The sequence below is a fragment of the Ammodytes marinus genome (assembly GCF_949987685.1).
Source record: "Ammodytes marinus genome assembly, chromosome: 11".
NCBI lineage: Eukaryota > Metazoa > Chordata > Actinopteri > Uranoscopiformes > Ammodytidae > Ammodytes > Ammodytes marinus.
The window spans coordinates 25,586,677-25,599,944 of record NC_137215.1 but is presented as its reverse complement, the minus strand read 5'-3'; the positions used below and the strand labels follow the sequence as shown (position 1 = coordinate 25,599,944).

General features: G+C 41.4%; 2 protein-coding genes across 2 annotated transcripts; one reads left to right on the top strand and one right to left on the bottom strand.

Moving 5' to 3' along the window:
* Window positions 1-2,157: 2,157 nt before the first annotated feature.
* haao (3-hydroxyanthranilate 3,4-dioxygenase) lies at window positions 2,158-7,369 on the top strand (the record flags this gene model as incomplete). Its single annotated transcript, XM_080037427.1, has 10 exons — window positions 2,158-2,246; window positions 2,396-2,474; window positions 3,650-3,733; window positions 4,166-4,272; window positions 4,610-4,699; window positions 5,368-5,411; window positions 5,505-5,650; window positions 6,821-6,889; window positions 7,010-7,092; window positions 7,297-7,369. The coding sequence occupies 10 exons, from the start codon at window positions 2,158-2,160 to the stop codon at window positions 7,367-7,369; spliced, it is 864 nt and encodes a 287-aa protein (XP_079893553.1).
* A 3,280-nt stretch (window positions 7,370-10,649) lies between these two features.
* LOC307257906 (transmembrane protein 229B-like) lies at window positions 10,650-12,579 on the bottom strand (the record flags this gene model as incomplete). Its single annotated transcript, XM_080037267.1, has 2 exons — window positions 10,650-11,137; window positions 12,528-12,579. 2 exons carry the CDS (start codon window positions 12,577-12,579, stop codon window positions 10,650-10,652), a joined length of 540 nt encoding a protein of 179 aa, XP_079893393.1.
* Window positions 12,580-13,268: the final 689 nt, after the last annotated feature.

Sequence of the window (13,268 nt, the reverse complement as noted above, 5' to 3'; positions counted from 1 at the left end):
CAGGGTCCCTCCAACAATACCCCAAAATCCTGTGGGAAACACTGACTTCCTTAATATGTTTTTGCCATTAATTGTATGTATCCGTGTAGAAAATTCAGTGTACCTGACTGGATAGGGACAAGTGGGGGGCCCTTTAAGAGTGTGTGCCCAGGGGCCCATTATCTCATAATCTGTCTATGATCCTATCACTCAATTCCTTTGCAAAGGCAGTTAGTAGGATACTAGGCAACTTTTTTCTTTTTTCACAAGTTAAGCTGTTCTTTCTGTTAGTAAATGCTGTTCGCAAAAACTCATCACTACAGCAAATGTGCCAAAAAGCAGTCGCAGAGATCTTGCAAGGGCAAAAAAAATTCGCTCACGCCCTAAGGACGCGAGCTTCTTGGTGTTTTTTTTTTTCTGGGGGGGGGGGGGGGGGCATCACTGACAATTTCAGCTTAGGGCACCCAAAAGCTTAGCAGCGGCCCTGCATATAATACGTTTGAAATTACCATATATGTACAATTAAATTAATGTGCCATGATAGAAACAACTAACCCTCCACCTGCTCCTCCATGTCTTTCTGTGTTGAGGTGGAGGTCATCCTTGTCACAATACACGGTGAAACATTCACCAATGTGCACCTAAAAAAAACTACCTTGCAAAAATAGAGAATGGGCCTTTGTATGTATTAAATCTGCATCATATTGACCGAATCCCTACAACTATTGATGCTAATATTCAAAGTTTTGTTTTAATGACTCGACAGAACAATGTGTCACTTATCACATGCAGAGCCACTGACTGCACTCTGTAAAAAAAATGTAAACAAGGCAAAACTACACTATTCGTGTTGGCAGCTACATGCAGTTAACCAAAGTCCATGTAGAAAAATTAAGTTTATATGTTTTCTATTTGATGAACCACTTTCCAGTTGTCTCATGCATTTAAGTGAAATGAAAATGTGTGCTGTAAGCAGGTTGGCTATTAGAAAACCTAAACCAATAATTTATGTTTACTGCCATTGTTAAAAAGTGCTGCCTGGACACACAGTTTAGGTCAATATCAGTGTATTTGGTGGGAAAGCTCAGCCTGGTTGTACCTGTAATTTCTTTCTTACCTCATCATGTAAAACATCTCCATCTAGTGGACAGATTGGATCATGACGTCTGGTGTAAAATACTCTCATTTAAAGCTGGGGTGGAGGATTTGGGGAGAAAATTGCAGTAAGGGATGGATATTTGAATCCAAATACCTCAACCACTCCACTTGTTCTCTTTGGTCCCTCCCCTATGGTCCCTCCCTGACACGCTCTACACCAGAAAAGTCGTGCCAAAGTGAACGGACAGTCCCAACAGCCAATAAGAACAGAGAATCGGAGCCTCGCTACAGTGAAAGTGTCAGCTCATGTTAACTTTGACCAATCAGAAATCATATACCCTTTAATAGTTTGGAAGACATTTCAAGAGTTGGTTACTGTCATTCATCAAACTTTTGCTCATTTAGGTTCCACAGACAAGATCCTGCACACATGATGCAGGCATGAGAAATGACACGGTGCATCATTGCCATTTCACTATCCCTGTTAACATGTTTGGGGCCTTTGTAAGGCCTTTGTATTCCGGTGATACATGTTGATAAATACAAGGGAGGGACACATTTGGCATGAATTAGTTTGAAATCATATTGCCAAACATACACTTAATATGACTATAACATCTAATGTTAAATGTTTGTAGTAAGTGCAAGTAAGTAGCCTGAATATCTCATCAAAATTGTGTTTGAACTATGATCAAAGATTTATGGTTGGCTAATAAAAACATAATTTAGTTTTATCATAATTTTTTATAATATGTTTTCATCCACCAGACTTATACCCCCCTCTGTTTTTTTTTGCTCTATTGCCCAACGTTAAAGTTCTAAAACCTGTACATCCTGACACTACAGATTTTGAAATGGACCCTGATACAGAGTCACTCCAGGTTATAGCACTGTGTCCTGTGTTGGACAAGCAAACTTTTGCTCTGCCAAGGAGACACAGCTTCCGCCCGCTTGACCACCTCCTACTTCTGCTTTTTGGACTTTGACTGTCAGTCATTGTATAATCTTGTCAGAGCAGCAGCATTAGCAGCAGAGAGGTCAGGCTCAATACTGCTGCAAAAAGCTCACACAGTTGCAATTATGAGCAACAGGCCTGCTCTTGTGAATGTGGAAAACTGGATCGCAGAGAACCAGAATGCTTTTCTGCCACCAGTCTGCAATAAGCTCATGTGAGTTATTTCACTTCCATTGTCACTTTTGGTGTGTAACAGCAGCAGTGGGTTCTCCTGTAGACAAATGTTGAACTAACATAGCTCCACTGACTATTTGAGGACATGTAATGAATAAACCATTGTCCTGTTATTCCTCTTTCTCACAGGCACTTCTCCCAGTTGTGTGTCATGTTTGTTGGGGGCCCTAACACCAGGAAGGATTATCATATCGAGGAAGGGGAGGAGGTAAGAGAGAAATACTGATTTTGAATGTACTTTAACCACTGATAATATGATGCAAACTTGGAGTTTAATGTGTAGTCAGCTTTTCTGTAGGATGCTTGTTGTCAAAATAAACTTTCGTCAAAATCAGTGAATATCTCCTCACGATCTGCTAGCTGTCCGTATGGGTGTCTGGTGTTCATACACAGCCTAGGCTCTGTAAACTGGTGTGTAAACAAAGTGGCTGGGATCGACCCATGGTAGCTAGCAACTGATAACTCCTCACTTTCAGTTCCCCACATAATGACTGCCTCTTAAAGCATGGCTCTCCCCCCACAACCAACCATCACAGAGTTGCAATGGGTCAAAGCATTTTGATTGGCTGCCACCATTTGCTTTCCCTGGGTCCTGTTTTTGTTTTCATCCTTTGAAGTTATAGGGCCGGTTTCGCAGACATGGATTAAGCCTAGTTCTGGACTAAATTGTACTTTCAATGGACAATCTCCATTCAAAATTCCATTTAGTCCAGGACTAGGCTTAATCCATGTCTGTGAAACTGGCCCATAGACTTTTATTGGTATAAGCATAAATGGTGGTCATGTGACAGACACATGTCACATGTAACAAGCTGTTAGTCAGTAGTGACACACAAGTTACAGTTTTTATGCGCTATCGTTAAAGGTGGAGTCAGTGATTCTGGAGAACGCTATTTGTTTAAGTGAATATCTCCCCATGATCCGCTACCTGTCCGTACTGTGTGTGCGCAGTACTGACAACAAATCTGGTGATAGTACACAGTCTAGGCTCTGTATACTGGTATGTAAACAAAGGGTATTTAAACAAAGGGGGCCCACCCTAGCTAGCAACATGCCCGTTTACAGAGTCTAGGCTGTGTATTAACACTGGATTTTTTTTCAGCGCGCCCACAGTACGGAGAGGTATAGCCTAGCGGATCATAAGGGATATTCACTGATTTTTTACAAAAAGTGATATGACAACAAGCTGTCTCCCGAAATGCTGACTCCATCTTTGATATTTTTTATACATGTCTGCTCAAACAATGATGTAACCGATGGACCAGGGGTATCGTCTTTGTTTCATTCTACACATTCTTCCTCCTTGTCAAAGGCTTTGCCTACAAAACCCACAATGCTCCAGTTCTATTGACCCTTTTGTCTTCTTCTTTCTTTTTGAAATAGCTGTTCTACCAGCTGAAGGGCGACATGTGTCTGAAGGTGATTGAAAATGGCAAACACAAAGATGTGCACATCAAGGAGGGAGAGGTGAGCTTATGTTACTTATGTGTCTTCTTTGGCATGGTGTTATATTAAGCACAACACATCAGTTATAGCATGTTATTACTATTGAAAAACCTTTCAGTGGCGAATCATTTAAAATCCATTTGGGTTTTAGATATGATGTATTTTGATCCTTTGTCTGTTTTGTCTGGAACTTGTTTAACAGTTGCTGCTGCCTGTCTTGGCCAGGTCTCCCTTGAAATAGTTATCCCTGATCTCAATGGGACTTAACCTGGTTAAATAAAGGTTTAAATAAAAAACAAATAACTAAACAAATGGTTCACGTTGTTACATTGTCACTGTTTACAAGGCTCCAGTTTAGTTAAGTCAGCAACATCATTGTGGTGGACTTTGTCTTATTGGCACTGGTTTTTCTCTTGACAGCGTATAGCATTCATTTGTTCCCCCCATTGGTAGATGTTCCTGCTTCCAGCCCGGATCCCCCACTCCCCCCAGAGACAGAGCAACACCGTGGGTCTGGTGGTGGAGAGGAGACGGCTGCTGACAGAGACTGACTGCCTACGGTATCTCCTTTTTCTCTTCACTCAGCTTTCAAAATCCTCTTAACAAAATAATAAACCAAATAAAATCACAGGTGTGCTCAAAACTCACACACACTCCTCAATATCGCAAAAAATAAATAAATCCACAAGAAAAAAAACTAAAAGACAACAAAAAGAAAAGCAGATATCATGAGATTTGAGTTTGTACATTTTCAAGATTCCAAATAAATATATCGTCCAGCCCAAAAAAAAAAGTTCTCTTCATTGTGAACACGATTGAAGTTGATTGTGAGTGAATACAGTAAGTGAATGCATTTTAAAGGTGTGAATGATCATGCATCGTGTATTGTATCTTCAGGTACTATGTGGACAACACCACCGACGTCCTGTTTGAGAAATGGTTTTACTGTGAGGATCTCGGGACCCAGCTGGTGCCAATCATCACAGAGTAAGACGCCTTCATTGTTCTCTACACACTCACACAAACAGATTCCATTAGATTAGTTATTTGTTGCAATACAGTGTGAGGTTGTTGTTCATATCGTATATACATATTCGCTTATTTGATTTTTTTTTACTACAGTTTCTTAATTTTTAATCTATTGTACCACCTTTCCACCACACTATTCTATCCTATATCCTATTTCATTCCTATACATTAAAGGTGGAGTCAGCGATTCTTGAGATGAATTGTTGTCAAAAATCACTATTTGTCAAAACCACTGAATATCTCGTCATGATCTGCTACCTGTCCGTACTGTGTGTGCGTTGAAAGGTAATCTGGTGTTGATGCACAGCCTAGGCTCTGTTAACGGCTATGTAAACAAAGGGTAGGTTAACAAAGAGGCCAACCCTTAGCGTGCAACATGCCTGTTCACAGAGCCTATAGGCTGTGTATTAACACTGGATTTTTTATTAGCGCACTTACAGTTGTGGATCGTGAATGAAGAAGTGAGGTTGACCACAAGCATTGTCCAGAATCGCAGACTCCACCTTTAACCTCTGCACTATTTGATGTCTTGCTTGTTAGTTTGTATAGTCATGGTTGGACAGAGCTCGAGAGATTAGTCATTTTTTTGTTCATATGACAAACCTTGAACTTTGTTTCACTGGCAGGTTCATGGGGTCAAAGCAGGCCAAAACAGGACAACCTGATCCGAGTGAGTTGCTGTTACATTTCTTGTGATTTCTGCTAAAATGTCCTTTCCCGGGTCGATTTTTGATCTTTCACTTTTATTTTGTGTCATGACCAGATGAAGTGTTCAGAGAGCCGCCTTTCCAGATGAACACTATGAGAGTCATGTCCCCGTTCTCCTTCAAAGGCTGGCTGGACAGACAGAGGCCGGCCCTGGCCAGCTACGGGCCCGTGGGCATGTTTGGGGCTCAGTTTGAGACAGAGGTATTATAGAAAATATCCTGCTGGTGTTTTTATTGCGCCCCAAAAGTATCATATTGGCAGCTGTAGTGAAACATTTCAAACAATACCAGGCCCTAATGAAAACGTGTTACGACTAAAGTATATTTTCTTTGCCCATTTCCTGCCTGTGGAATTTCCCTCTGAGGTCTATGAATATCTCCGTGAAGATATGGCTGAAAAATAAAATGAAAACATCATCTCAAACTAGAGGTCCTCCTGTTTCCGGGCAATGTTCTTGTGATACTGTCAGTCCCTTACAGGCTTAGAAAACACTGTGAGAAGCAAGACCCAGAAGCTCCCCAGCTACCACTGAGCTTGTAAATAGTGCATAGAGTATATACATAGTGTGAAAGTAGTTTGTTATTATTGTTTTTATATTTACTTAATGGTTTGTTTGAAAAATGTTTTGTGATGCTTCCTCTTTTATTAGTATACATCCCATGAATCATTATATGTGGTTCAAAGTCTTCATTCAGTCTAATTTCCTAATGTTTTTTGAAAGTAGAGACAACATTTCTACCAAAAAGCATCTGGACCACATTTTATATTAGTCATGTTTTGTGCACTCCCCTACTGTGTTTTGGAAAATTTCCACTGCATGTTGTGTCAGTGATTCTGAAGAACGCTTGTTGACAAAATCACTCTTTAGTCAGAATGAGTGAATATCTCCTCACCATCCGCTACATGACCTTACGCTGTGTGCGCTTAAAAACAAAACCTGGTGTTATTAATACACAACCTAGGCTCTGTAAACTGGTATGCAAACCAAGGGTATGTAAACAAAGAGGGCCCGCTGTAGCTATCAACATACCCGTATTAACACTGTATTTTCTTTCAACACACACACACACACACACACACACACACACACACACACACACACACACACACACACACACACACACACACACACATACACGTACAGACAGGTAGTGAATCCTGTGGAGGTATTTGCTGCTTTTGACAAAAAAAAAAAATTATTTTCAACAATCATTCTCCATGATCACTGACTCTGCCCTTAAACCTGACTGTTCATCATTGCACTATAGATGAACATATACGCTGCATTGTATATGGTTGTACATGTACAGACCACAGAGTTTATATTGAGACATCAGTAGATGACCATGCTCTACCTTCTGACTGTGACAGGCCACGGTGTTTGGACCTGGGCAGACAGAGACGTCGGTGTGTCACAGCGATGTGTGGATTTGGCAGATGGTATGTTTCTCTATACAGGCTGCATGCCCCTTCTGTATTGCTGCGCGTATCTCAGTGCTATTTAGTAGTGGCTGTACCTCACATTCTCTCATTTTTTGGAATTGTCTTTTTCTCTCTTAGGAGGGCTCCTCAAGAGTGATTATGAACCAGCAGGTCTTCACCCTTTCAGCAGGAGACAGTTTACTCGTTCCTGAGCAGAGCCCGTGAGTCTATATATTTACATTTAATGACAAACTCTTCCAGTCAGCGCACAAATCATTAAAAGTAAAAGGTGTTTTGCAGTCTACTGATTTTCTAATAAAATAAGTTGATTTGGCAGTAATGACTTGAGATATTACATTGGCATTTTTTTTTTGGAAACTGGAAAAAGAAAAAGAAAATCACCACACGGCTTTTTTCTGCTGTAGGTACCAGTGGCAGAGAGATGAGGGGACCGTGGCCCTGTTGGTGGCCCAAAACCCAGAGCGCAAGAGACCCTGAGCAACACCTGAAAATTCATACACACACACACACACACACACACACACACACACACACACACACACACACACTAAACAATACAGTGTGCCATGTTACTACGTCTGTCTACTGAAGTACTACTTGACTGTACAACTTTTTACAGATACGTGGTTTACACAGGACATCGGCATTACAATTATATGATTATCTTATAGAATATGATTGACTAAACTACCGAACAGTATGTAGTTGTTAAAATAGTTGAAATGAACTAAGGTACATTCTGCTGATGATACTTACTTCTTCCACCACTGGTATTCCTTAGATGTGGGGAGGACAGTACACATTCAGTAAGTATTAGATAATCAGGCATCCAGTTAAGTCACAAACGTCTCTTATGTGTTAATGAAAGTGAACAGGGAACCATTTCTGTATTGATAAGCTATTGAGTATGACATTGATTTTTATTATTGACCTTAATTTATATCTTTTTACTGAATATTATTTTAATATTTTTTGTTTGTAATATCCATTCTTTATTTCTTTACTTTATGACATAAATCAAATGAATGAATATCTGCAGAAATAAAATTGTGAATTGTGATGGATAATCTCTTCTGTGCTTAGCCATTAGACGATGTTTAGATTTGCAAATAGAAATGTTGAGAAAACAAGTAAGAGCATCTCTGTCACTCTCACCAACCTCCTAACAGCCATGGTTCCAGTGTCTGATGAGCTGAAGATTAGACTAACACAAGTTTCAACAAGTGAAAAGAACCCATTCCGCTTGAACGAGTCTCATTCAAACAACACCATGTTACTCCCAGTGGGCTCTTCCAAAGAGGGTGACTTGGCAGGATTTTAGAGTAGATGCTTTGATATAGTTTTCCACTGAAATATAGATATGCCTCTCTTCCAGTAATGGATGCAAGTTGCAACTACTGTCTCAAGGAATGAGACAGTTGTTGCCAAGGAATGTGGCATTATATCAAGTTATTGTGTGATATGTGGATTCATGATTTAAACAAACACAATTTGCTTTCTCCAACCACTTACTGCATGTACTACATAGCACAGAGCACATTCTAAATCTGAGCTGATTCAAACAAGTTCATTTCCAAAGCAATATCAGCAGGGGTGGATTACTGCACGGGCACACCGGGCACAGGCCCAGGGGCCCAAGGGCTCAGGGGGGCCCTAAGCCAGAGATACTGATAGTAACTTTTCATGTTGCATAGTCAAAGTCAAGTCACTCATGTCAATAACAGGGTCCAGAAAGTAATAGCCTAAATATAAGTATACTCATCACAATTGAACAAGATAGAAATCATCATGGGCCCCTCAACTAGTAGGGGAGAAATACAAAAGCAAGTTAAAAACAACAGCATTAGTAGCTCTGTCTAAGGGGCTCCATGAGGGGCCTTTAAGGCCCCCTCACACATACAGAAATAAGCTTTCTATGTGTGAATTCTAAATTGTTCATAAAAAGTAGCTATCCACCCTTTATCTGTTGAAATGGGCCCCTCCATCATGGAACATGGCTCTGACCAATCTGTTTAAGAAAAATATGAATAATGTTCCTTCTGCATCTCAGGATTTGATATAGCCTCTAAAATTTCCTCTCAAAGTGCACCAGATTTATGCATTTTACTTTAAAAAGGTAAAAAAAAAAATCCGGGGGGGCATGCCCCCGGACCCCCCAACATGGTACAGGGTACCTCCAACAGTATCCCAAAAACCTGTGGGAAACACTGACTTCCTTAATATGTTTTGCCATTAATTGTATGTATCTGTGCGAAAAAGTCAGTGTACCGGACTGGATAGGGAGGAGTGGGGGGGGGGGCCCTTTAAGAGTTTGTGCCCAGGGGCCTATTGTCTCATAATCCGTCTATGAATATCAGCATTTCACATTTCCAGGAAATACAGCCCTTCACTTTCTTGATGTGATTTAGATGAGAAAAGTCAAGACCTCTCTCATGTTTGTATGAGTTGGACCCAGTAGGTGATTCACTTATTTTTTTTCGTAAATGCCAAATTCTCTGGAATCACTGACTCCCACCTTTTAGTCAGCTTAAGGGTGTATTCACACACACATGCCGTGTTTAGTTCGGTTGAAACGAACTCAGATGCACTTCCACCTTTGGTGCGCATCTTTCAGGCAGGTGTGAATACAGCAATCGCACTCGGGTGCGGACCAAACAAACGCTCCGAGACCCAGCTGAAGAGGTAGTCTCGGTGCGTTTCCAAACGCACTCTGCTGCAGTTCGTTTGTGGTGTGAATTTGTTCGGACTCGATCCGACCCAAATGCAGGTGGCACTGTGCCTTTTCTTTCTTTTCTTTTTTAATAAATAGCCGTCAGCTTCACATTATGGGAAAGTGTTGTTGTCGCCATTGTTAGGACGATAAGTTGTGGTTTGACCGGGAGCCCAGAACAATATATTACATTTGATCGAGAGGACGCGTAAAAATGCTGAATGTGTTCAGCGATCAGATGAAGGAGAGGGGAGCGTCACCTGCACAGTGCCAACAGGTTCACGCAGCGCAAGAAGTGTGTGTTTTTATTTTGCTTACCATGTACGGGACCGTCAATATATTTGGAGCGGAACTGCGCCGACCCAGCTGATACACAGCTTAATCAGCTGAGTGTCAGCTTGAGCCTATTCTTCTCGCGTGACGCGCGTCCAGCACCAAAAATACAGTAAAAAAAATGTTTCACATCGTAGGCTACAACTACAAGCCACATAACGTGGCATTGACATAGGGCTACACATTATAACCATATGAAACTACAATAATTTGATGTTTTTCCTCTTTATTTATAGGTTAGATGTAGGCCCTTTTATTATTTTTAGCCCCATATTATATCAATGATATATTTCGCAGTTTAAACTTCGTGCTTCCTGTTTCTCTCCACCCCAGAATGTCTGTCCAATGAATGAATGACCTCAGATCACGTGTGGTTTTGCTTCGTAATGCTGGTTCACTTGCAAAAGGGGCAATATGAAAGTGGACCACACCAAACCAAAAAAATCAAAACTCTATTTGGTCTGGACCAAAGCAAGTGCACTAGCGAAGCGGACATTCCCAGTGTGAATACACCATAAGGCTATGAAAACAAGCTTTCTTATCATAGCATGTCTGTCTGATGCCCATCTGGGATAGAGAAACGCTCAAAAAGGGAACACAAGGAGGTTTTAATGACGCAGCTCTGGACGGTATAGTGTGTGTACCAAATATTTTAATATCACAATGTCACAATGTCCATGAATACATTGCTTTTGAAAGCACAGTTTTGTCAGTTCAGTTGTGCAGTCTTATCCTCAGAGTGTTCTTGATCACATGCTGCTCTGCTAGGCAGCCTGCCACGGCCCAGGGCAAGGCATACTCCAGAGTCACCAGTCCCCTCAGGTTGAACCTATAGGCTGAGTAGTCCCAGGGACAGGCCCCCAGCAGCCTCAGCACAGAGCCCCAGCTGAACTCCCACATGTAGATGAAGGCGGTGTAGGCCAGAAGACGTACCGGTAGGGGCTGATGGCGGGCCAGTAGCCGGGCTCTCAGGCTCTCTATCAGGTAGATTGCGGTGGCGTACATAGGCAGAGCCCACAGGCTGCTGTGGCCCGCCAGCCTCCAGTCCCCGGTGCTGCACCAGTCCAACACAGCGGTGAAGGCCACCTCACACAGGCAGCCATGCAGCGCGTACACATAGAGACGCACCAGGGCAGGGAGAGGACCACTTGAGATGCGGCCAAGTGGCTCTGATACTGGGGCTTCATCTTTAACACGAGCCCCTGTCACAGAGAAATTATATTGAATGTACATTTTCGGAGGGGTTTCTTAGAGAGATAGTTGGGTATTTTTGAAGTGGAATATACATAGTAAGTCTGTTACCTTATGGAGATGGCAGTCAGCACAGTCGTTTAAAGGAGTCTGGCGGAGACGTCGTTGTAGCATAAGTCGGCATTGTATTGGGGCCAGCCAAAAAACGTTTTCTTTTAGATACTGTGTATATAAATAAATGCATACTTCAAAAATAAATAAAAGGCTGTCTGCCAGTGCAGTGCAGCCTATCAGTCCACAAATGAAATGAACATTTCCTAAATTTAGTGTACAATTGAAAGGATATTTAGTTTTTTAGGTAAGCATACGTGGCAAAAAAGTTTTTTCGGCTGGCCCCTTTTCCAACAGTACAATGCTGACTTCTGCTACATCTATGTATCTCCAGAACTTTATAAAATGGCTGCGCTGACCGCCATCTCCATAAGGCTATAGTGCATAACTTTTTCATGAATGAATGTTGGTTACAATCAAGCCGTTAACAAATGAGTGGCAATGCCATACTCAGTATGGCATTGCCACTCATTTGTACTGAGAAATACAGTATGGCATACTGTATTTCTCAGTATGGCAGCATTAACTGGTGCAGGCGCACCAAGAAAATGTTTCAGTTGTTGATTCTACTGCTAAGAAAAAACCTGGACGTAGAGCAGAAGGTATAAAATCCATGTGCGATCACCGAAGTCTTACTTCATGTAGATGTACCGACATTGTTGTAATTACTCAGACTTCCTAATGAGGGCAACAGAAATTACGCACTATAGCTTTAAGATGTCTTGAATTTGGTAAAAGTGACATGTTGACAAAAAGAAGCATGGCACAATACACTGGCAAACTTTCATGATTATATGATACAATCATATCTAAAGTAAAACAATATAAGCACCTTGCATTAAAAACAAATAAATATCTTAATATTTTATTGGCTATTTGGAGGAGCCAATTTGAATGTCTTCCCCACATTAAAGCACCTCTAGTGCGCATACAGTCCTGATTTCTTGCTCCTCCACGCGGACACACAGCGCTGTGTGCACGCTCTAATGTGGATTAACTAGCTAATAGCTCAGTTTAGCATTAAAGCTTTGGAACATCTTCAACAATCTGTACAGGCAAAACATTTATTTACCAACGCCAAAACATCTTGGTGACCGTAGGTCTACCTGTCATTAAAATGACTTCCCCTCAGAATAAGATTGCTTAAGCAACGGGTTTATAGCCTTGAATCCAATAGCATCCCTTGACAGACTTAAACTGATATTAGGATGCAATTACAACACATGCCATATTATGCCCCGCAGTGTGGCCTTCTAAAGTTATCAAACATTGTAAATTAATAAATCTCACCTTGGTCATCACTCCCTAGTGTTCTCCGCATACTAAGTTTACTCGCTTCCATCCCTGGGCAGCATATGGGTCTCTGTACCTAATCCCTCTGCTTCTCTGTGTGTCTCCCTGTGTGTGTGTGTGTGTGTGTGTGTGTGTGTGTGTGTGTGTGTGTGTTTGTGTGTGTCTTAGGCTAAACATTAAGCCTCTAGCCTCCACGTTATCAGAGTGAGACAGTAATGTCTCTGTCACAGGCTGAGGTCCAAATGACAGACCCAGGAAGCATAACACCATACTACTGGTGGGGACAATATGTGTGTGTGTGTGTGTGTGTGTGTGTGTGTGTGTGTGTGTGTGTGTGTGTGTGTGTGTGTGTGTGTGCATAGAAATGTATTGATCTCACATTGGGAAAGTGAAAAGTTTATTTTAAGCGAATACAGGAAGTGCACAAATATATTGATGTGTGTGTGTGTGGGGGGGGGGGGGGGTGATGTGGGGGGGATACTTGGAGGTTATCAGGGAACCACAGTAGCTGGGTGTGTCAGGGAAACTGCCCAAAATACACACACATAGATAGATATAATGAAACTTCTGTTCGATTTTAAAAGAAAAACTACATCCACATAAATAAAATACAAAGTTATAACAGCAAAGACAAGTTATCTTAAAACTTTTGGTCACCAACCTACCAGCAGTCTTTTCAACATTCCCAAGTCATATTCCAGACAAAAGAACACTTCAGCAACCTTATTGATATTTGAA